This window comes from Dryobates pubescens, chromosome 21 (assembly GCF_014839835.1).
Source record: "Dryobates pubescens isolate bDryPub1 chromosome 21, bDryPub1.pri, whole genome shotgun sequence".
Lineage (NCBI taxonomy): Eukaryota > Metazoa > Chordata > Aves > Piciformes > Picidae > Dryobates > Dryobates pubescens.
The window spans coordinates 17063135-17084428 of NC_071632.1; the positions used below are offsets into that span (position 1 = coordinate 17063135).

Below are 21294 nucleotides of genomic sequence, written 5' to 3' on the forward strand. Positions count from 1 at the left end.
GAGGGTGCTGTTGGAATTTACACAGGCACAAGGGCTGAGCTGTGCTATCAACATCACGGCTGTGAAAAGCACAGTGGGATCTTGAGTGACCACAAATGGCCACGTCTGTGGTTTTACTTCGGATCCAAGCGGAAGTGTAAGTGACAGCGTGTGGCCCCTTAGCTCCGGGCTCCAGCCTCTAATGACTCACAGGACAATATTCTACGCCCAGGATTTTTTTTTCCCAGCCCTAGCTCTTCTGCCTGATGTGTGTGAGAGGCTGAAATCAGAACCTGCCATCTTTTACAAGATTGTTTTACTTCTGCAGACTTTTCTGTGTGCTTCATCCAGCTGGTGCCTTGCTTTTTTTTTTCAGTGTTGATGGAAGCAGCATCATGGAACTGCCATAAGCTGCCTCTTAGCAATGAGCAGTGAAGCCAACAATAACAGTCCTGTCTAGACCATCTGAACACAGCTAAATTCTTCCTTTGTCCCTTCATTTGCTTTCTCTCCTGATTATTGAATTGGCTTGGATGGTCCTTCATGACCTTCAGGCTCACTCTTTCTCCCTTGCCTGTTTTTTTTCCTTCAAGTTCAGCAGTGAGCCTGCTGTACTAAGACTGAAACTCCAGGTTCCTCTCTCCTGCACACAGGCTGTAACCAAAGCCTTGCAGCAATGTTGGAAACTCATATCTGAAGGGCAGAGAGATGTATAATCCTTTTGATTTCATTTCATAATTGATTTTGCCCTAGATGAATGCCTAGAATTGTTTGGGACCTGTGAGTTGTGGCCAGGTAGGGGCTGGTCTCTTCTCCCAGGCAACCAGCACCAGAACAAGAGGACACAGTCTCAAGATGCACCAAGGGAGGTTTAGGCTGGATGTTAGGAAGAAATTCTTCATAGAAAGAGTGATTGCCCATTGGAATGTGCTGCCCAGGGAGGTGGTAAAGTCACCATCACTGGGGGTGTTTAGGAGGAGACTGGATGGGGTGCTTGGTGCCATGGTTTAGTTAATTCGATAGTGTTGGATGACAGGTTGGACTCGATGGTCTCGAAGATCTCTTCCAACCTGGTCTATTCTATTCTATTCTATCCTATCCTATCCTATCCTATCCTATCCTATCCCATCCTATCCTATCCTATCCCATCCTATCCCATCCCATCCCATCTTCCAGAACTGCAAACCTGGTGAGAGAAAGAGCTATTTTGGGTCTACTTTAAGCTTCTGCCAAAATGTGTCTGTGTACTTCAGTAAAAATAGAAAACCAGCCTGCCTATGTCCACTGTAGCTCCACTGATCATTGTTTCCTGGGAGTGCTCTTGGCTTGCTTCTTCTGTGTGTTCTTCTCCTCCTCCTCTATGTGACCATGGATATTTCCCCCCCACCGCAAAGCCCTTGGGAAATTATCTTTGAGACCTCTAGTTTATTTGGTTGGAAGAGGTCCTCAGTTGGACTAGCAGTGGGATCCAGTGAGACTTGTCACAGGAAGCTGATTTAAAAAGCACAAAATTGGAGTGTTGGTGGGAAGTAGGGGAGACAGAAATTAGTTTCCTTCTGAGGAAAATAGCTGAAAAATAAAGAGTTGAGAATGGAGGAAGAGACACTGGAGACAAAGGGACAGTGCTGAACACAATTGATTTTTCAATTTGTTTTTACTGTCTGTGTAATCAGCTTTTCTTTGACCCAGTCTTCCCTTGTAGAAGTATTCCTCTTGCACTGGGAAGGCAGCAGGCTTCAGTGTACATTTCATCCTGTCAACCTAATACCTTAAGTGGATTTGTACAGGACGGTGTGGGGGTGAAGCTGGGCCAGAAGGTTGTTCAGGAGCAAGAACCCTTGCACGAGTCTGTGGTTTCCATGAGTCCTTGAGGCCATCTGAACTCTCTGGATGTTTCACTGGTGCTGTGCAGCTTGCAGCTGTTTTGTTCTGGAGCTGTGGCAAAGCCTTGGGAGCTGTTTGCTGTGTAGTCTCACTGCTGCCTTCTTGCTACACCGATCTTGCTTGTCTGTTGGGCAGGGGATTCCTGTTGATTGCCTGGTGTTTTTTCCAGGGGAAAGCCACCCATCCTGCACCCTCTGCTCGCTCAGACCAAGCCAAGTGGAGAGCGAGCAGCCTGTGACGCCCATGTAGCTGGAGAGGCTGGAGAGTGGCATTTGGATTTAATTATCCAGTCAGCTTCAGTGCTTGTTTGAATTTTGACTGAGCTGGCTGAGCTGGCTGCTTGTTTCCATGGAAGAAAGTTCTCCACCCTTCTTGGGAGTCAGCTTGGAGACCCCAAGAGCAGTAATTAGGATGGGCAAGAGGCATAGTCTGGAAAGCATCAGTCCCTGTGCAAAACTGTCACGGAGAGGACTGGAAAGTGTCAGTTTTGCAAGCGATGATGCAAATTGTGCTTCTGCTCTGAAGTCGCTTCAGAGCGTGGTGCGGGAGGGTTTCTTCTTTATTTTGAACAGCTGAGGCTTTGCTCACAGTCCCTCTGAAATGGCAGTTTTCTTGGGCTGAAAACACCCTTTAAAAAGGAGTTTAAAAGCTACTTAAGTGCATAGAAGTTCATTATTTTGCGGAAATAACGTCGTCTGCTGGGCTTAAATAATGTTCTTTCACCCTGCAGCAGCAGAAAGCAGCCTCTCCTGCTTGACCAGGGAGAAGTTAGGCCACACCTTGAGTCCTGTGTCCAGTTCTGGGTCCCTCAGTTTAGGAAAGATGTTGACTTGCTGGAAGGTGTCCAGAGAAGGGCAACAAAGCTGGGGAGGGGTCTGGAGCACAGCCCTGTGAGGAGAGGCTGAGGGAGCTGGGGTTGCTTAGCCTGGAGAAGAGGAGGCTCAGGGGAGACCTTCTTGCTCTCTACAACTACCTGAGGGGAGGTTGTAGCCAGGTCAGGGTTGGTCTCTTCTCCCAAGCAACCAGCACCAGAACAAGAGGACACAGTCTCAAGCTGCACCAGGGGAGGTTCAGGCTGGATGTTAGGAAGAAATTCTTCACAGAGAGAGTGATTTGCCATTGGAATGGGCTGCCCAGGGAGGTGGTGGAGTCACCATCACTGGAGGTGTTTAGGAGAAGACTTGATGGGGTGCTTGGTGCCATGGTTCAGTTGATTAGGTGGTGTTGGATGATGGGTTGGACCCTATGATCTTGAAGGTCTCTTCCAACCTGGTTTATTCTATTCTATTCTAAGTTTCCTTACTTTACTGTGGGGCAGTGATGGCATGGATTTCTAGATTGGACTTTTTTTTATGAGTAGCATTAGTATTTTATAATAACAAACTCTTAGAAGGTGTTCAGAATGCTCTTTGGCTTTTTCGTGGATGGAGGAGCAAAGAAGCCTGAGTCTAGATACAAAAAATATCTACTTTCTTTTTTTCCCTGTTTTATTTTCCCCTCCTACTCCCTGATTCAGGACAGCTAGAGCCCAGTTTTGTACCACTGCTCCTAGGCTGATTACGCTAGTGGTTGAGTATTTCTGAAAAGGGGCTAAATTTCAAGCAATTCCTGAGGATGAGTGGATGCTTCTTGCTTTGCTATGTTGTGAGAGATGCAAAAGGATGCTTCTGGAAGAGACATGTGGCCTGACTTTCCATGAGCATGCAGGTGAGGTTGCAGCACCAGAAATTTTCAAACCTGTATGTGGTGGACTCAGAAGACTGTTGCAAGAAGGTTTTTGATAGGTAGAAGAGGAAGGCTCTGCTATTGCTTTGAGGGCAGTGTAATACAAATCCAACTTTTGCTGAACGTTGTGAACTCCCTGGAGTTGAAGGAGAAGACAGAGGTTTGAATACCCTGACTTGGTGGCCAGCATATGGCCCATGTGGCAGGATAGACAGTAAGGACCTCCAGGTCTTCTGTACACCCTGTGAGATGATTTCCAGTCACAGTCTCTCTGTGCTTTGCAGGGTTGTTCATTTCCAGCTTCCTTCTAGTGAAATTTCATTGCAACCTCTTGTGACTACTGTCCATGAGTGACAAAGGAGCTTACTCCCTAGGAGCAACACCTGCAGTGGTGACCCTGAACACTCATCTCTAGTGGTAGTAGTGGTGGGATCAACTTGAGTGCAAAGATTTGTCTTTTTTGATGTCTTCAGTGATGCCATGTGCCTGTTGGACTCCCTGGCAAAAGTGTGGGTCATGCTATTGCTCTCAGCTGTATGGTTCATGCTAGTGAGTGCCCAATGGGATGGGGTGGGAACTCTCTGGGATGTTGTCACAGAATCAACCAGGTTGGAAGAGACCTCCACGATCATCAAGTCCAACTGATCACCCAATCCTAACTAATCAACCAGACCATGGCACTAAGTGCCTCATCCAGTCTTTTCTTAAACACCTCCAGGGACATTGACCCCACCTCCTCCCTGGGCAGTCCTTCTGGCCACACTATTCCTGATAAGGCTTGGGCCAGTTCTTGGGGACTGGCAGCTCTTTCTCTTGGGAAAAGTGGAGGGAGAAGCTTACAGTCACTCCAGAAAACTTGGAAGTTACTCTGGCCCTCTTTGTTGGTTTATTGTTATTGTTCATTACTGCTGCTGCTGACCTCCAGCAAACCCTGCTGGCCCTCCTTGGGGGCTGAGTTGTGTGACTTCTGCAATACCCTTGCAGGGCACTGCTGTGTTAACCAGAGATGCAGCTCATCAAAGATGGTGCCAGGCATGTCTGGGAAGGTTTGAAAGAGGGAGAGCAGTGGAGAATCAGGTGATTTTGCTAGTGAAAGCCCAGCTCTGCTGCTGCCTGGTGTAGGCAGGAACAGCTCTTTGTGTTAGTGAGTTCAGGAAACTCTTGTTACTCAGGTAGGGGGAAAAATAAAAGGGGGGGGGGGGAAAGGGCATTTTAGAGATTATGGCTTTGGTGGAAAATTCCTGGAGGGTGGTGTGTGTGTGTGGCTTTTGTTTTTTGTGTTTTTTAACTTTGCCCCTCCCCATCTATATTTAAAAAAAAAAGAAGAAAAAAAAGGCACTTTTTTTCCCCTCCATTTTTTTTTTTTGGTGGTGTCTTTTTTTCCCTGCTACAAAAATCTGCCTGGAAAACTATTGCTTGTCCCCAGAGGTGCCTTGTAACAGCAAAAACAAAGACCCAATCCCTAAAACGTCACCCCCCAAACTATGCAAACATTCCTGTTGTGGGATTTTGGTTTTTTGGGGCTTTTTTTGGTGGTTTTTTTTTCCTCCTTTTTTTTTTTTTCCCCTTGAACTAGAATTTAAAGTTAACATTTTCTTGAGTGTTGTCTTGTAGCATTTTGGGTTATGCTGCCTGCCATGCCTAAGGAAAAACAAGTCTGTGTCTTTAGTGGGTAGGGAAATGTGAAAGGGAAGAGAAATTACACTTAATGTTGTTTAATATGAATGTTATTATTGTATTAATTATATATTTTTTTATATATATATATATATAAATCATAGCATTAACCAGGTTGGAAAAGACCTTTGAGATCATCAAGTCCAACCTATCACCCAACACCATCTAATCAACTAAACCATGGCACCAAGCGCCCCATCCAATCTCTTCTTAAACACCTCCAGGGATGGTGACTCCACCACCTCCCTGGGCAGCACATTCCCCTGGCCAATCTCTCTTGCTGGGAAGAATTTCTTCCTAACATCCAGCCTAAATCTCCCCTGGTGCAGCTTGAGACTGTGTCCTCTTGTTCTGGTGCTGGTTGCCTGGGAGAAGAGACCAACCCCCACCTGGCTACAACCTCCCTTCAGGTAGTTGTAGACACTACTAAGGTCTCCCCTGAGCCTCCTCTTCTCCAGGCTAAGCAAACCCAGCTCCCTCAGCCTCTCCTCATATTTAAATTCATATTCATTATTTATGTATGTTATATTTAACATTGCCTACAGGAAAAGGTAGGTATTTTCCTAATGCCTGGGGTAGGCATGAGAGCTCATTTCTGAGCTCTAAAATAAATGAGACACTGGATTTTAAACATTCTCCCCCACCCCCCCATTTCTTCAATGAGATGTCTCTGAGTGCACAGCACAAGAGAAGCCTTTTCCTCACATCTTTCTGTTTTCATGGCTTCAATCCTGATACAACCCAGCAGGAGGAGCAGAAAAGGAGGAGATGATGTGTTTGATCATGAGGATCTAGGATCTTCCTGAGGCAAGAGCAGGAGCTCTGAGCTGGACGAGCAGTGGTCACCCATAATCAGCCTCTGGCTTTTCTGAGCATCTGGCTCACTTGTGATGAAGAGACCTGTATTTCCAAGATATGATGGGCTGGAAGGGACTGTGGTGTAATCTTTGAATGCTTCTCTTACTAGGAAAGCTAGACATTGTGTCTTTTGACTCACATGGGTTCAAAGATTGTATTTGCAGTGCTGCATTTTCACTCTGCACTTCCAGGAGGCTGCTTTCCTCATTTCAGTTGTGTCTCCTTCTTTTACAGATGAAGAAGAAGCTCTGAACTCTATTATGAAGGATTTGGCAGCGTTGGGCAAGTGTGGGGGGCTGCTGGACAACAACAGGAATAAGAACATTGTCCACTCCAGCAAGCAGGTAAGGCATTACTTGAGTCTCCCCCCAAACTCCAGTAGACCAAAGAGATGGGCATTGCTCTTACCATGCTGGGAGAGCAGATTTCAGATGTTAGCCCTGGAGTTAAGAAGTGCTGCAGGAGCACATCAGAAATGACATTTTACCAAGGTGTAAGATTTAGGACCTCTTTTGGCAAAGCTGAAAAGAAGCTGCAGACATCTCTGTATCACAGAGGAGGAGTAGAGAAGAGTGGTAGCCCAAACCATTCACAAACACAGCAGCAGAGCCTGAAACTAGTGGTAAATCTCAAATCCCATCCCCAGGCACTTTCTTTCTTTCTCTTGCTTAGCACTTTGCTCTATCCCAGCTGCCATGAGGACATGCTGGAAGCAGCAGGACTTGTTGCAGGCTACGCAGCTTTCAGATTTGGCTTAGTGGAATGTTTTCTATTGACAGCACTGATGAAATATGAAATCCATCATGTGGACATTTTACTTCAGATATTTGAAAGACAGACTGCCAATTTCGAGCTGTAGACACCCAGGGTCTTTTGGGAGGAATAATGTCATGCTTATATACAAGTGTTTAAATATTAGTTGCTGGTGTTTATACTTCTAAACCCAAACATTTTGGCCCTGTTGCGCATTCGGAGTTGATTTGGTGAGCATAGACGTCCTCCCTGGAGCAATGTTCAGAACTCATTTGCTGACACTGGTAGAATAGTTAAAGCAGATCAAACAGCCTGTTTGTGTATGGAACAAATAAATATTATGTGGCCACAAAGATGTGAAGAAAGAATTCAATTATCAGAGATAAAATAATTAAGAGGACAGGGAGGCTGCTGGAGAGGCGTGCAGACACATCCGTGGAATTCTGACTTTGCATAAACTTGCAGTTGCTGAATGCCTAGCAGAGGAGAAAACAAATTGTCATTTACTGCCATCATGGATATATAATGGCACTTGTGCTAGCAACAGGGAACTCTGGATGCAGAAGGGGAAAAAAAAATCCTTCCCCAAATCCCTCTGGACTTCCGAGACACATGCAGGCGAAAACACGTGCGCACGTACCCTGTCTGTTTTAAAGTGTGTCCTGGTGGTAGCAGCTGTCCAAGTTGAATCACTGGATTTGTGTTCAGCTCATGCTGAAATAAGTCCAAGATGTTTACAAAACTGACCAGAGAAATTCAGAGCTGGCTCTCTGCAGCTGCAGGCAAAGCAGACAATCCAGAGCAGCTTTGGATGGCTCCACAGGGGTAGCATTTTCTGCAAGTTGATGGGTGGAGACCATACCAAGGCATCTTGGGTTGCTTTCAGGCTAGCCCTGCTTTTCAGTTTGCTCTTGAAAAACATATCTGTTTTCTCAGATTGAGGGGAAAATCCCTGCTGCCACTTTGGAAATCTGTTGCTGTAAATGCTGCAGCTGACATACAGAAAATTAGTTGAAAGTAATAGTTTTGATTGGTTGAGTTGATGTCAACAAAAGTTTTGTGAAGTTGACATGCTGCAATCAAGTTCATACCCACAGCCAAATTCACATTCACCCTGTACCTTCATTTGTGAATCACCAGTAGAGTTAGGTCCTGCTCTGATACCAGCTTTAGCATTGTCGGCTGCCACTTGCCTTTTCTTATCTTAGGAATCAAACTTTCCTGCCCATACATCATAGATGCTTGGAAAAACATTACCTCCTTTATGGTTTTTTTTTCTATGTGTTCATTGTTACTCAGCTCTCTGATGGAGGAGATGCACATAGTCAGCATCCCACTCCCCTTGCACATCCGGGCTTGAGGATTCAGACCAACAGTCCCCACGAGATGAAGGGCGTTGGAGTGTGTTGGATTGTTGCTTCACTAAATTGGACTAGCTGAAATGAGTCTGGCTTGTGGGATGACTGGAGTCTAGTCTGTGAAGTGGGGAGTGGCTAAAGTAGGTGGAATTAGTGGGTACTTGTTTGCAGCTCAGAAACTTTTAATCAACTCGTTTGGGTCACTTCGGGGGTTTTTTGCCTTTTTTTTTCCATGTAAGTCGATGGAGGGGAAGGAAGATTGCTTTGGAAACGCTGTCATCCTGCCTGTGATTTGTTGAGCCTTTGGTACTTGGTGTGCCCTTTTTCTTTCTTCCTTTTTTTTATTCTCTGCTGTGATCAGGTTGGATAGTTGGGCTGAAGGACATCCTGCACAGTCTCCCTTCTTGGAGAGGGAGAGGCAGGAATGGGGCGTTCAGATGCTAAACGTTCCTCTGGGAATCTCATTGTAGGTGTCTTATGAGGCCCTGCAGCAAGATGCTCACACTGAAATACTTGGGTCTGAATGTTCAATTGTTAAATTAAGAAAAAAAAAAACCCCAAATTTTCTGTGAAAAAAATGTTTTCCTGAGGCATGGGAATCCTTTAGTCAGTGTTCCAAATTCCCACTGAAAAAAATCCCTCATGTTAAACAAGAATGTGTTGACTAACTAGCCTGTCCCTTTATGGCTTGCAGCAGTTTTTTGATCCACAGAGAAACACAACCAAATTGCTATCTCATCTCTGTCTCCTGGAGGGGTTCTGTAGTGCTCTCTTGACAGAAGTTGAAATTTGGAGCCTGCCAGAGAGTATTCCTGGTAGGCCTGGGCCACACAAGAAAGCAGTCTGTGCTGCACTATATTTCCCCCCCAAAATATCAACAGTTCAGCTTCAGATCATCTTATGAAATGAACATCCTTTGGCAAATTGCATGAAAAGCTCGCTTTGGGGAGTTTGCTTTCCTTACAAATGAGTTTAGGACTAAGGATGCCTAATGCCTCGTGGTAGAACAAGCTGAAAATGAGAACAGCAGTGCTTGATGCATAGTACAGATGAGTTTCTTCCCTTAGGTTGCCCAGGCAGCTGGCAGCAGCTGTGATGGCTGAGTTTGAATCTCCTGAGTCCTGGTCAGGTGTGCCAGCCACTACATGATGCTGTCTTTCTGCCTGGTGACAAAACAGGGCAGAGGGAGAGAGATGGATGCCCTTTTCTCACAATCTTTGACAAGGAGCTGGTTTTGGGAACGGAGGGATCATCCTGACCTTACTACTAGTGCCTCCTCTGCACTATTATTCCTCCATTATTCATTTTATCACTTCATTATTCCTCATGGCCTGGCTGGAAGAGATCCTTTCAGGCCACCTCCTGGACTGAACAGACAACGGAGTTTGTTTATGGCAGTGTCTCTGAAGAGGGGAAGGAGGAAACAGCAGAGTAAAGATCTGCATGGTGATCACTAAGGACAAAGATGAGTGGGATAAGAAGGGAAACCACAAAGAATTAGGCATCCCAAACAGAAACTTGGAGGGGAGTGTAGTAATTACAAGAACATTTATTTTGTATCTGTCTGTTTATGTGCTCATTCATTTATTTGTATAAGTAGCACTTGGCAACTCGCAGTATGAAGCTGGTTGTCAGTGCTGCACTTTGGTCCATTGACAAGGCATTGGCACAGGCTCCTCACACAGCTGATGACAGCTAGCAGGTCCTCTGGCAGGTTAGTTCTGACTGCAAGTTCTCTCACTGCAATAAAACCCAGTGTCTGTGAGGACTGTGAATGTCAGACTGACCTGAACGTTGTTAGTTTAGTAAATTACCTCTGGACTCTCTTTTCTTTGGCAAGGTGGATGCAGGACAAGGCTTGCTCATAACTAGAGTAAAATACAGCTTGTGTTCTAGAGCTCTCTGTAGGTCTTTAAACAGCTTAAAAGGAGTTTGGCTTTATCACCTCTGTTACGCCGTTGGGAAATATGATGGAGGTCCATAAATACCACCTTAAAGATGGGAGTCTCTGTGAGGAGATCTACAGGGATTTGCCCCGCTTTGGGGTCAGAACCAAGGGAACAACACCAGCTGGGAAAGTCTTGGCTGCAGGTGGCAGAGGCAGCGGAGTCCAAAGGATTTGAGGAAGAGACTTTCTTGCCCTTGTCTGTGGGTGGAGGAGCTAACTTGGGTGCTAAGAGAGTAACACCAAGGAGAAATCCTGCTGGAAAAAAGCTATTCCCTGCCAGGCAGGCGGTTTAGGATAAATCTCTTGAAGCCTGTGATTGCTGCTGCTATATAAACCAAAAGTGACTGCGACAGGGAGCAGCAAACCTCCTAGACATCAGCTTTCTGCTGGCCTCTGAGCCACTCACACGCTGGGTTTGCTTTTTTTTTCTCAGAGGAAAAGATCTGTAAGGATCCAAGGGGACCAGGGTCTCGTAACTTGCAGCCCCTGAGAGCAGAAGGGGCCATCCCAGACAAACCCCTTTCTGTCTGCCTGCTGAATAAGCCGGAGCGCGTGGGGGTTCTGTGCAGATAATTCCTAATGCCGCGCATTAGTCATCTCCTACTGCGGTCTAGGGACCCGCTCCAGCTGTCTGGCTCGTAACGGACGTCCCCGTGCTACAGGCAGGGGCGAGCACACAACTAATGCAAACAATGTGCACGCCGGGGAGCTGCAGAAGTCCCCCTCAGCTGGGCCCTGTGCTGCCGATTTCCCTTGTCCAAAGCCAGAAGCTGAGGAGAAATCCCACCGCTCTGTGGCTTTGGACAAGGGAGTCTCACCAGCGCGCTAAGAGCTTGAGCATCTCTCCCCTCCACAGGGTTTTCCCCTTGTTTCCTAATCCGACCAGCAGAAGATGAGAGAAATGAATATTATAAACTCTCTGCTTACTCTGCAGCTTGCAGAAATGGCTCTGCTTCATTGCCCCTGTTTCACCCAGGGGAGAAACTGAAGTAGAGTAAGTGCCCGAGTTCTTGTGAGTGGAGAAGAGCAAAGCTGGACTGAGCCCCTCGTGGTGCAGTGCTGAAGGGAAGAGGAGGCATCTTCTGATTATTATGGATTTCCTCCCCCCCCCGCCTTTCTTGACCTAAGAAGGGTTAATGCTGGAGCCAGAGGGTTCTGTCCCAAGTGGTTTGTGAGGCAACCCTGGATTTGGATGGAAGAAGTAATACAAAGGCCCTGTCCCACTAGCATCTCAGCACGGGCAAAGCTGTCCTCTGGTTAGGTGTGACAGGAGCCAGGCTTAGAAGCAAGCCCCAGAGGTGGGGTCTGACCAGAATACTGTTTCTGATGGCAATTGGTTCTAGGAGGAGACAATGTGGGGAGGGGGAGTCTTTGAACTTGTCACTCATCTGGGATTTTGCAGCCTGGCAGTTTCAGGTGCTTCAGCAGATGTGTAAGTGTGTGGCTGTCTCCTCTGGCTGGGTCCCTGTCTGCAGTTGGTAGCATTGAGTCAGCGCAGCCAGGATGCCCTGTGCCATCAGACACCCTTCTCCACAGGCATGGCTCGCTCGGCTTGCTCCCATACACTAATCTGATCAGCCTTCTGGGTGTTCAGCCACGAGGGTGCTCAGCACCTTCTGTTCCTCCAAAGCCACTTCCATTGGAAGCCCAACAGGGTGTTTTCCTGCTCTCCGTGGGTGCTTTTATTACAAACAGCAGTCAGCTCTTCAGGGATCTCTGTAGATCATGATTCACCTCCTTTGGAAACACTTTTTCTGGGTTTTTCCAACATTTTCCTTAATCTAAACCAGCACACAGGGCTGCTCGCTCCAGCTCCGGGGGCTGAGCTTGACCAAGCCTGCTGGGGTGCAAGGTCCCCAGCCAAGCGGGCAGAGGCACTTTGCCCCTCCAGTGCTTCCTCTGAAGCTTGGCAGTTGTGGCTTTTTCATGAAATTAGAAGTTTTGAGCGGGGAGCTAAAAATACCTCAAGGCAGGCCTGTAGGGATGGTGACGGGTTTGTGGCCGCTGCGGTGCCTTGGCTTTCTCCGTTCCAAGGCAGGATTCTACTCCTCCTTGCCATCCATTTGTTAGCAGGGCTGGAGGAAATGCCGAGACAAGTATCTTGGAGGAGAAGTTATTCCAGAAACGAAGGGAATGACTGTGGTATTTCCTGTCAGGGTCGTCCCTTGTTCTGTTTGTGTCGCAGCAGGGCCTGGAGGCGCCAGCTGAGTCGTGGGCTTCTCCATGCCCCATGCCGGATGGAAGCGCATGTGGAAAGGGAGAGTAGGTTGGTGCATGCAGCCCAAGAGATCAACATCTAGATTTTGTGCTTGGGTCTGCTGCTCTGCTTTGTGGAATAAAGCACAGAGTGCTTTGGGTTGGAAGAACTTTTAAAGATCATCTAGTCCAAACCCTGTGCTGTGGCCAGGGACATCTTCCACTAGATCAGGTTGTTCAAAGCCTCACCCAGCCTGACCTTAAACACTTCAAGGGATGAAGCATCCTCAGCATCTCTGGGCAACCTGTTCCAGTGTCTCACCAACCTCATCATAAACTTCTTCCTTGCATTCAACCTAAATAGATTCTCTTTTAGTTTAAAAGCATTGTCCCTTGTCCTGTCACTGCACGACCTGGTAAAAGTCATCTTTCCATTTTACAATGTCCCCTTCTTACATTGAATGGCTGGAGCCTTGCCTTACCACAGACTGGGCTTTTTCTTTGCACCCCTAGGTAAAGCACCTTATGCTTTCATGCCTGGGTTTTCCCTGCTTGCTCCATTCCCTGTGTCTGCTTTCACAGGGCTCCATGAAACCCTTCCTGAAATCCTGTGCCAGAGCTCAGCATTTAAGGCTGGTGCCTTATGGCTTGGCCTTAACCCTCTCCTCCACTGTATTTGACACATCCTTCTTGGATCTCTTAGCTTGTTCTTCTACCCCAAATAATGACCTCTTGATTGTGGGGATACCAAGGCTGCCCTTAACCTCATTTTACATCTGAAGATGGCAGGGAGGGTAAGTAGCATGACTTGGATTGTGCAAGGATTCCTCACAAAATTGCAAAAGTGACTGGGGCCCAGCAGCCTCCACCATCTGCATTTCTTCTGTGACCTGCCCTCAAGCATTTGCACATTGTGTTGAGTCCTGAGGGAGAAAGTGGTGATCCTGTCATCCCCTCCATCACGCGCTTGAGATGCTGGATGCAGGCTCGTGTGAGATTTTTGCTCCAGCACTTGGCAGTGCCCCAGGCTTCCTGTGTAATCTCAAGCCAGTTGCTCCAAACCAGATTTCCATGGGTGTAAAAAATCACAGCCTGCTCCAGCGTTTAGGAAGTGCTTTGCATCCCCTGGGACTTCCTAGTGCCTTGGGCACTGCCCACTTACTTTTCCCCTTGCTTTTTATTAAAGAAAAAGAAAAGAAATTTTGTTGCTGCTGGCAGTGATGAATTCAGCTTCAGCTGTAGGTCAGAAACTTGAGCAAGCCAAGGGAAGAGTGAAAAACTGCAACAAACTTCTCAGGCTATAGAGAAATGCTGATGTATCCCTCTTCCAAATGCTTGCTAACTTAAAAGTCTTTGTTGCTTTGAGGGAGGCAAGAGATTAGTGTGTTTCCTATCAGAAGAAATAAGGCCTAATCAACAAATGAAGTGGGTTTTCCTTCCCCTGCTGCAGCCAGTGTGTTTTGTTGCTCTGCTCCCAAGCAGAGCAGAGCAGTGTGGGGCAGCTGGCTTACTTCTCTTGGCTTTGAGCCATGGCACATCAGCCCTGTTGTTGATGTAGAAGAGAAAGGATGCAGCAGGGTCATGGCTCATTTTTTATTTATTTGTTTCCCCCCTCCCCCCTTTTCTTCTCTCTCTGGAGCTCTCTATGAGTGTTTTGACGTTTCCCAGCCACAAGCTGTTTGTCAGAACTTATTTGTCTGCGACGTTGGTGTTGCTCGGCGTTAAACAGGCAGCGTGTGCTCTGTCCCAGCTCGGCGCAGCCTCTGGATCTGTGCTGAAAGTGAAACCTGTGTTCTGAAAGGTTTCCTGCAGCCAGGCTGGAGCTGCGTGAGCTTTTCCCCTGACACGTCCTGCTCCTTTGTCAGGAGAAACCTCGAAAGTTCCTTGCTCTGATTCTTGCAGTTTTTCCCTTCTTGTTTTAGAGAAGGGCTCTGCAAAGCTACTTGCAGTCAACCCACACCAGCTGATTTACTGCCAGCATCTGGGAGGAATGAATCAGCCTGTTCAGAGGGGCACATGCAAATAAAAATTGGACTAGAGGAGCCCATATCTTTTCTTCCCCACCCCCTTTTTTCCCTACAGAGATATCCCAAGGGGGCAATCCCACCTGCATTTGACTCTCCTTTTAGAATGATTTGGACTTTCAGCACGAGCTTGCTTATTGTTGTCTCTTTTCCCTTCTGAATTTTGGACTGGTTTAGAGCTGGTTTGATATTTTTTATGAGTTGAGCCTGGTTCTAGAAGTGAACTTGGAGTCTGCCCAAACATTGTGGAGCTGGAGATCTGGCTGCAGACACTGGGGTGATATAAATGCCTGTTAAGCACAGGCCTGTGGCACTGGAGTGCCCCATTTGGTGGCTGTCCCAGCACTGGTTCTTCCCAGCCTTTATGGAAACACAGAAAATGTCACCAGCAGGGATAAAAAGGCTGTGTTTTGGATGATCCAACGTGTTTACCCTGAATCTGCTGGCTTTTTTTCTTTTCTTTTAAGCTTTTTCAGTGAATTGCCTCCAGCCTTAACTTCCTAAACTTTGGTGGGTGCTTGCAGAACTCGAGGAGCTGTCAGTATAAAAATAAACCTGGAGATGCCCATCCAGCTCACTTGCCTCATTAGAGACAAAGCTGTATCACTGTGGCTCTGCTTTCCCCTGGAGAGGGTGGAAAGTGTGCCTTCACGAGCTGGCAGCCCAGGACTGGAGATAAGGCACTTGGTCAGGAAGGGCTGTCACCCACCCATTTGGGAATCATCCCTGGGAGATGCAGGACCAAGCCCTCCCTGGTGCTACAACTCAGAGGGAGGGGGTGAGCACTTTTTGTCTCTTGGGTGCACTAGCAGAGGCAGAGCCCTGGTTAACTGGGGTGACTAAACCTGGTCTGGAAATTAAAGACAGTTCTGGAAGGAGACAAGGGATGGTAGGGGCATGCTTGGCTCAGTCTCAGCCTGAGAAGCTGAAGAAATTAAAATGCTCCTTGTGGTTTCTATCAGTGCTAAACATGCACAGAGGATGGGACAGACAGCTTGTACCAGACCCTGTACAACTGTATGCTCAGTCTGCCTGTAACTCTGCTGGCTCTTATTTGGCCAAATTTAATGATTCCTCTAGCAGTGAGCAATCATTACTGTGTATGATGTAGTGATGCCTCCTATACTTTGCATTTTGTAGGTCCTGACAAAATAACAGCCCCCCCAAAACCACCCCAGCACTGCTGGCTTTTAAAATCCAAGGCTGCCTCCCCACTGCTTTGCCCCAAATATTCCTGTGTTCTGTTAAACATCCTCAGAGCTTTGCTTTTCGAGTTTCCAACAGAAGAGTGCTGTAGTAAACCCATGGGAAGTTCAGAAGGTGGACAGACATCAGCCACTTAACATGTTCACCTCTTTGATAATAGTGCCTGGTTCCCAGCTGAGTTCAGAGCATTCACAATTGTTCATTGATGCATTTTATTGAAACTTTCAGTTGTACAGATGACCAAGTGTCTTATTTACAGAAGACCTCATATTTTTGACAAGCACCTTTATCAGCAATGTGGGATTTCCCCAGAGTCCTCAAATGTAACAGGCATCTTGGCCCTAAATAGAATAGAATAGGATGGAATGGAATGGAATGGAATGGAATGGAATGGAATGGAATGGAATAGAATATCCACTGGAGTGAGTGGAGTCTCCCTGAAAACCCCCTGTCAGCTTTGGCTCTGGGATGAGTCAGTCTGGGATACAGTTGGAGATCTCAAGCTGTGCCAGGGGAGGTTCAGACTGGATGTTAGGAAGAAATTCTTCATAGAGGGAGTGATTGCCCTTTGGAATGGGCTGCCCAGGGATGTGGTGGAGTCACCATCATTGGAGGTGTTTAGGAGGAGACTTGATAGGGTGCTTGGTGCCATGGTTTAGTTGATTAGGTGGTGTTGGATGATGGGTTGGACGTGATGATCTTGAAGATATCTTCCAACCTGGTCTATTCTATTCTATTCTATTCTATTCTATTCTATTCTATTCTATTCTATTCTATTCTATTCTATTCTACTCCACTCTTCTCTATTCTATTCTATTCTATTCTATTCTATTCTATTCTATTCTACCTAACTATTTTCTGCTTTTCCTTTCAACAGCGAAATGTCAGGATCAAGTTTGAATATGAAGGAGAGAAAAGGTAAGTACCCAGCCCAGTTCTCCATCTGTACAGGGAGAAATTACACTTTTTTTTACCCAACATCACCCTACTGACTTCAGCCAGCTGCAGATGAGTTCCCCAGAAGAATTCATTCCCCTAAAATCAGCTGCAGTTTTACACACAAGAGCCTTGCCTTGTCGTCTTGTTTGACACAAGTACCTCCTGGGATTTGCACACAGGCAAAGTGGTTCCAAGCTGGAAGTCATTAAATGCTCCTTGCCAGGGACATAGGGGGCACGCTTGAATCCCCTTCTCATTTTGATTCCTGAGCCCTGCTGAACCACAGCTGAGCTGCAGCTCTGCAGAAATGTGTCCTTTGATTAGCAGCCTATGACACTTCAGATAAGCAGATTTTGGGCATGAGTCCCATACAAATAGAGCTGAGAGTTAAAGCTTGCCCGCCCTTCCCTGCTTGACATTTTCATGGAATCACCTCTGCTTGGTGGCTGTAGCAGGACAGGACACGACACAGGGCTGGAAACTCACGGGCTCATGGTCCAAGTTGCATGCTAAAGCCAAGGAAAATTTAAGTAATGTTATTGTAGGGCTGGAGTCTACCTACTGATGGGTACCTGTAGAGCTGCTGCATGTGATGGCACAGGAGAGTCACAGGAGGCCAGAATGCATCATTCTGTTTTCCATGTTTCCTCCCTGTCAGAGCCATTTGCTAAGAATGAAGATGATAGATGACTGCCCAGTGCCTGATCCTGAGCCTTCTCCAGTGAAGGGCTGCTGGACATTCTTTTCCACCTGTACCTCACATAAAGGGGGTCTGCACTAGGATTTTGGGTAGATATTCTTGCAGGGTAGGTCAAGTTGCATGGCAGATGGGCAACATCTCTGTACAGAAGAGTGTAAAAGCAAGGAGCAAGCTTTATGCTTTGTTGTAGAAGAATACAGAGCCTTCCTTTTCAGCTGTCAGTCTAATCCCACATCCCAGTGTGCTTCAAGTAAATGGAGACTGTTGTTGTATTTGTGTGTGTACAGGATTATCCAGTTTCCAAGACCAGTCAAGTTCAAAGAAGTGGTGCAGAAGGTGACGGATGCTTTTGGACAGACGATGGACTTGGTCTGTGTGTACAATGAGGTACTCTTCTCCTTATTGCAAAGGGGGAGTTTTAGGGTGCCTGGGGACCCCTTGTTCTAAAGGCCCTAATTTAGTGTTGTACATGTAAGTGGAGAAAAATACACTTGTATTGTGGTTCCCACCTAGCAAGCGTGTAAGAGCTGTTGTCTGGACGGGGCTCAGTTGGAGTCTTGGACTCCAAGCCAGCTCTTCCTTTCTCAAAATTATTTCAATTAAAGCCCATTCAATGGTGGCCCAGGAACATTGTCTTTGCCCACAACAAAAAAGATCCCTGTAACTCAAACAGGATGATGAACTGTGTAACTGAGATGATGGAGGCATTTTTAGTTCAGCTGCACAGTCAGCAGCAGTAGATGTTTCCTTCTGGACACCCCTGGGACAACAGGACCAGCTGTCAGAGTGTCTGGTTGGTGAGAGGGCACACACAGGGCAGAGAGGAGAGTGGCTGAGACACAGTCTCAAGCTGCACCAGGGGAGGTTTAGGCTGGATGTTAGGAAGAAGTTCTTCATAGAAAGAGAGATTGGCTTTTAGAATGTGCTGTCCAGGGAGGTGGTGGAGTCACCATCACTGGAGGTGTTTAGGAAGAGCCTGGATGGGGTGCTTGGTGCCATGGTTTAGTTGATTAGATGGTGTTGGGTGATAGGTTGGACTCGATGATCTCAAAGGTCTTTTCCAACGTGGTTAATTCTATTCTATTCAAATGGTTTTCCTGAGAGACACACAAAATGACTGTAGGGTACTGTGTCTTTGGGCAGGGTGCAAAACCTTCTCATCTTGGGGCCAGTTGCAGGGGCATAGAGAAGTCTAGAGAGCGAGAAACAATGCTGGTAACAAACACAGTGTACTTCTATCTAGCGCTGACTTTGTTTCACTCCAAGCCCCCAGAGCCATGTGCATCTCCTTGTGGTTAGGTCTACAGTGAAATCTGCATCATTGGATGTTCCTCTAGCAGGTCATATGGCCACATACAAGCAACCAAGAAACCTTCCCTCTGTGATCCTTACATTCTAAGGATTAAAGATATTTCTTCTCCAACATAGGCCGCTGTGTTTTTTCAGCTTCTCCTCTGAGCCTACCATTGTGTCTGAGAGGAGAGCACTGAAGAGAGCCTTTTCCTAGAAGGGGACAATCCTTGGCATCTGTTTTGATGTGCTCAGTGTTTCCTTGTGAGACATCTTGCCATGAGAGCTGGGCAGGCAGCTGGAGCTACTGGAGTCTCAAGGTGGATTTGGCTTTGGGAAGAAGGAGAGGGCCAGATAGCAAACAGATGGGCTTTTAAACACAAACTCTTTTGGATTTATCCTGACAACTTGCTTGTTTGAGTATTAATTACAAGTGGCTAACAGCCCTTCAGCAAAGCATGAAAAGAGAGAGAGGTTGTCAGAAGAGCTTTTCCTCTTCTTCCCCTCCTCCCCCCCTTCTGTTTCAGTGGAGGTTTGATCCTCCCCTTGTCCTCTGGGTTTTGTCTTTGAATACATTCAGGTTTCTAATCTTGGGCATTCTCTGACAGCCCTCCCAGGAAAAGCCTGCCATTGAATTCTCCAGGAATGACTCATTTCATTCCAGGTTTCTTTCCACTGGAAGAGGAATTTTTTCCAGCAGCAGCAAACAGAAGCCTGAATACCACATTTTTATCCCATGTTGGAGACTCTCTTCCTGGGCATGTGCACAGCACACAGCCGAACCACGAGCAGGCTTTTGGGTACTTCTCCCTTCTTAGAGCTGAGGACAACTTTCAGTGTTTTGTTTTTCTATACATAATTTTTTTTCCCTGTGAGAGCCCACACCATTGGGCAGGGGTCTGAGGAGTAGTAACTCAGGGTTGTTATTGTCAAAACACTGAAAGCAGACAGAAGTGACCTTCAGGGAGCTAGCCTGTGCATCCACATGGTGATGCCTCAGCATCTGTCTCCTAGCACGTTCTGGGGCAGGTTTTGAGTCTCAGAGGTAGCCTGCCCACAGACTTATTACTATAAAGTGTTTCAGGCTTTCTTCATGCTCAAAGGGAACTGTGCAGTATTTTGTTGTTGCATCAGATGTTTCTCTTGCAGTAGCACCTTGTAGACAAAAATGACACTGAGGTCAACCTGCCCGTGTATAAAAGCTCACCCGTCCCGGTGAAGCAGAAGTCCTGCAGCTGAAAGAGATGAGCATGCCAGCTGGGTGGAGCAGGGGCATGCATGAATCACATCCTGGTGGGACCATGGAATCAGCAGGCTTGGGCTGGTAAAGATAAGAGTAGGGCCTGGCCATGGGTGTACCGCGTGGGGCATATCTGCACGTTAGTGCTGAGCTTGGCTCCTCTTTCTGATGAGTGGGACAGCAAAATCCGGCCTGGCTGTGGGCAGCAGGACATGGTGTTAGACCTCAGCTGTGCTATGGATTGAAAGGTTGAGCTTTCATGGCAAAGTTCTGTCTGAGTTTGTTCTGCTTGCACTGCAAAACAGCTGCTCCAGGTTTGTCCTGTCTCCGTGGCTAACTTGTGATTTGACCTTGGGCAGAACTCTGAACCTCAGTGTGTCCCCAGTTCCCTTCTTACCCACCCCCACCTTGCTTGTCTCCTCTGAGCCTGTCCCCCAGCATCATTTCTGAAGGTAAGGGAGAGTTAAAGCCTAGGGCAGTGGTAGAAGCTCCATTATGGAGAGGGGGAGGAGAGAAAAGCACATTTAACAAATGTTTGCTGAGAATTGTTGATGCCAGTTGGTCCTGCACTGGGCAGGAAGATGAACTAATTGACCTCTCAGATTTTTCCCCAACCCTGTTTCCTACTATTCTTTGGCTTTCTGCAGTGTCTTACAGAGTGAGGTCTAGCAATACTGTTGTGGTCACAGAAAACTCACCCTTTGCACTCACTTTCTTAGGCTGCAGTAGATTGAGTACCAAGTCTCATACTAAATCAGTGGGCTCCAGAGGAGCAAGAACATCTAACAAGCTCCATTTAGTGAGACTTCTATGTAGGCAAACTTTGCTGTTCATTATAGCTGCTCTCTCTGTAGACAGAACAAATCCAGTTACTGAAATTCACTCTGGCAATTACTTCTGTGGTTCTGCATGAGTCTGTGTTTAGCTTCATGCCCAGTAGGTACCTATTCCTGATATCCATATGTGCTGCAGTCTGGAAGCCAAACTGAATAAAATCTACTTGCCAGATGTGGGTAATGGGTAAAGCCAAGCTAAATACTGGCTCCAGGCCCTTTTAGGGGAGGGCAACTTCTGCCTGATGGCTTTGGCTCCTCTGAAGTAAGCATGCAAAAGTGTTAATAATGTTGTGATACTGGAGTGAGGTGGAGTGACCCCTAGAACATTCTGTTCAAAGCAGCAGCTGAGGGATTTCTCTGAACACTTGTGAGGAGATTAGTAAAGGGATGGGTGAGCAGTGGGACTGTACATACAGTTTGGAGTCAGATTCTGCTTGGTGGTGAAACAAGGGGGAGCAGCTCTCCACCATTCCCATTTCTGTATGGGTGAACATAGGAGAGGAGGCTTGTCAGCTTGATGCACCTGCAGAGCCCTTGTGAACTTCAAGAGGGTTCAGCTTTGTACCAAGAGAACGTGCCTGCGGCTTTCCTCCTTGTGTAAGGAAGCAGACTGGGAACAGCTGCACACTACTTGGGAGACATATTCAATACCACCTTTGTCTGCTACCAGCTGTGAACATG

The 21294-nt window shown here is 46.9% G+C and overlaps 1 protein-coding gene across 2 annotated transcripts in view; it reads left to right on the forward strand.

The window, feature by feature from the left end:
* The window catches only part of LOC104298979 (mitogen-activated protein kinase kinase kinase 3), an 81351-nt gene that overhangs the window by 28462 nt on the left and 31595 nt on the right, over positions 1-21294 (forward strand). For both annotated transcript variants that reach the window (XM_054171354.1, XM_054171355.1), the window contains exons 3-5: positions 6358-6467; positions 16486-16526; positions 17535-17634. In XM_054171354.1, the coding sequence (XP_054027329.1) occupies positions 6358-6467; positions 16486-16526; positions 17535-17634 (251 nt within the window). The remainder of the gene's footprint in view (positions 1-6357; positions 6468-16485; positions 16527-17534; positions 17635-21294) is intronic.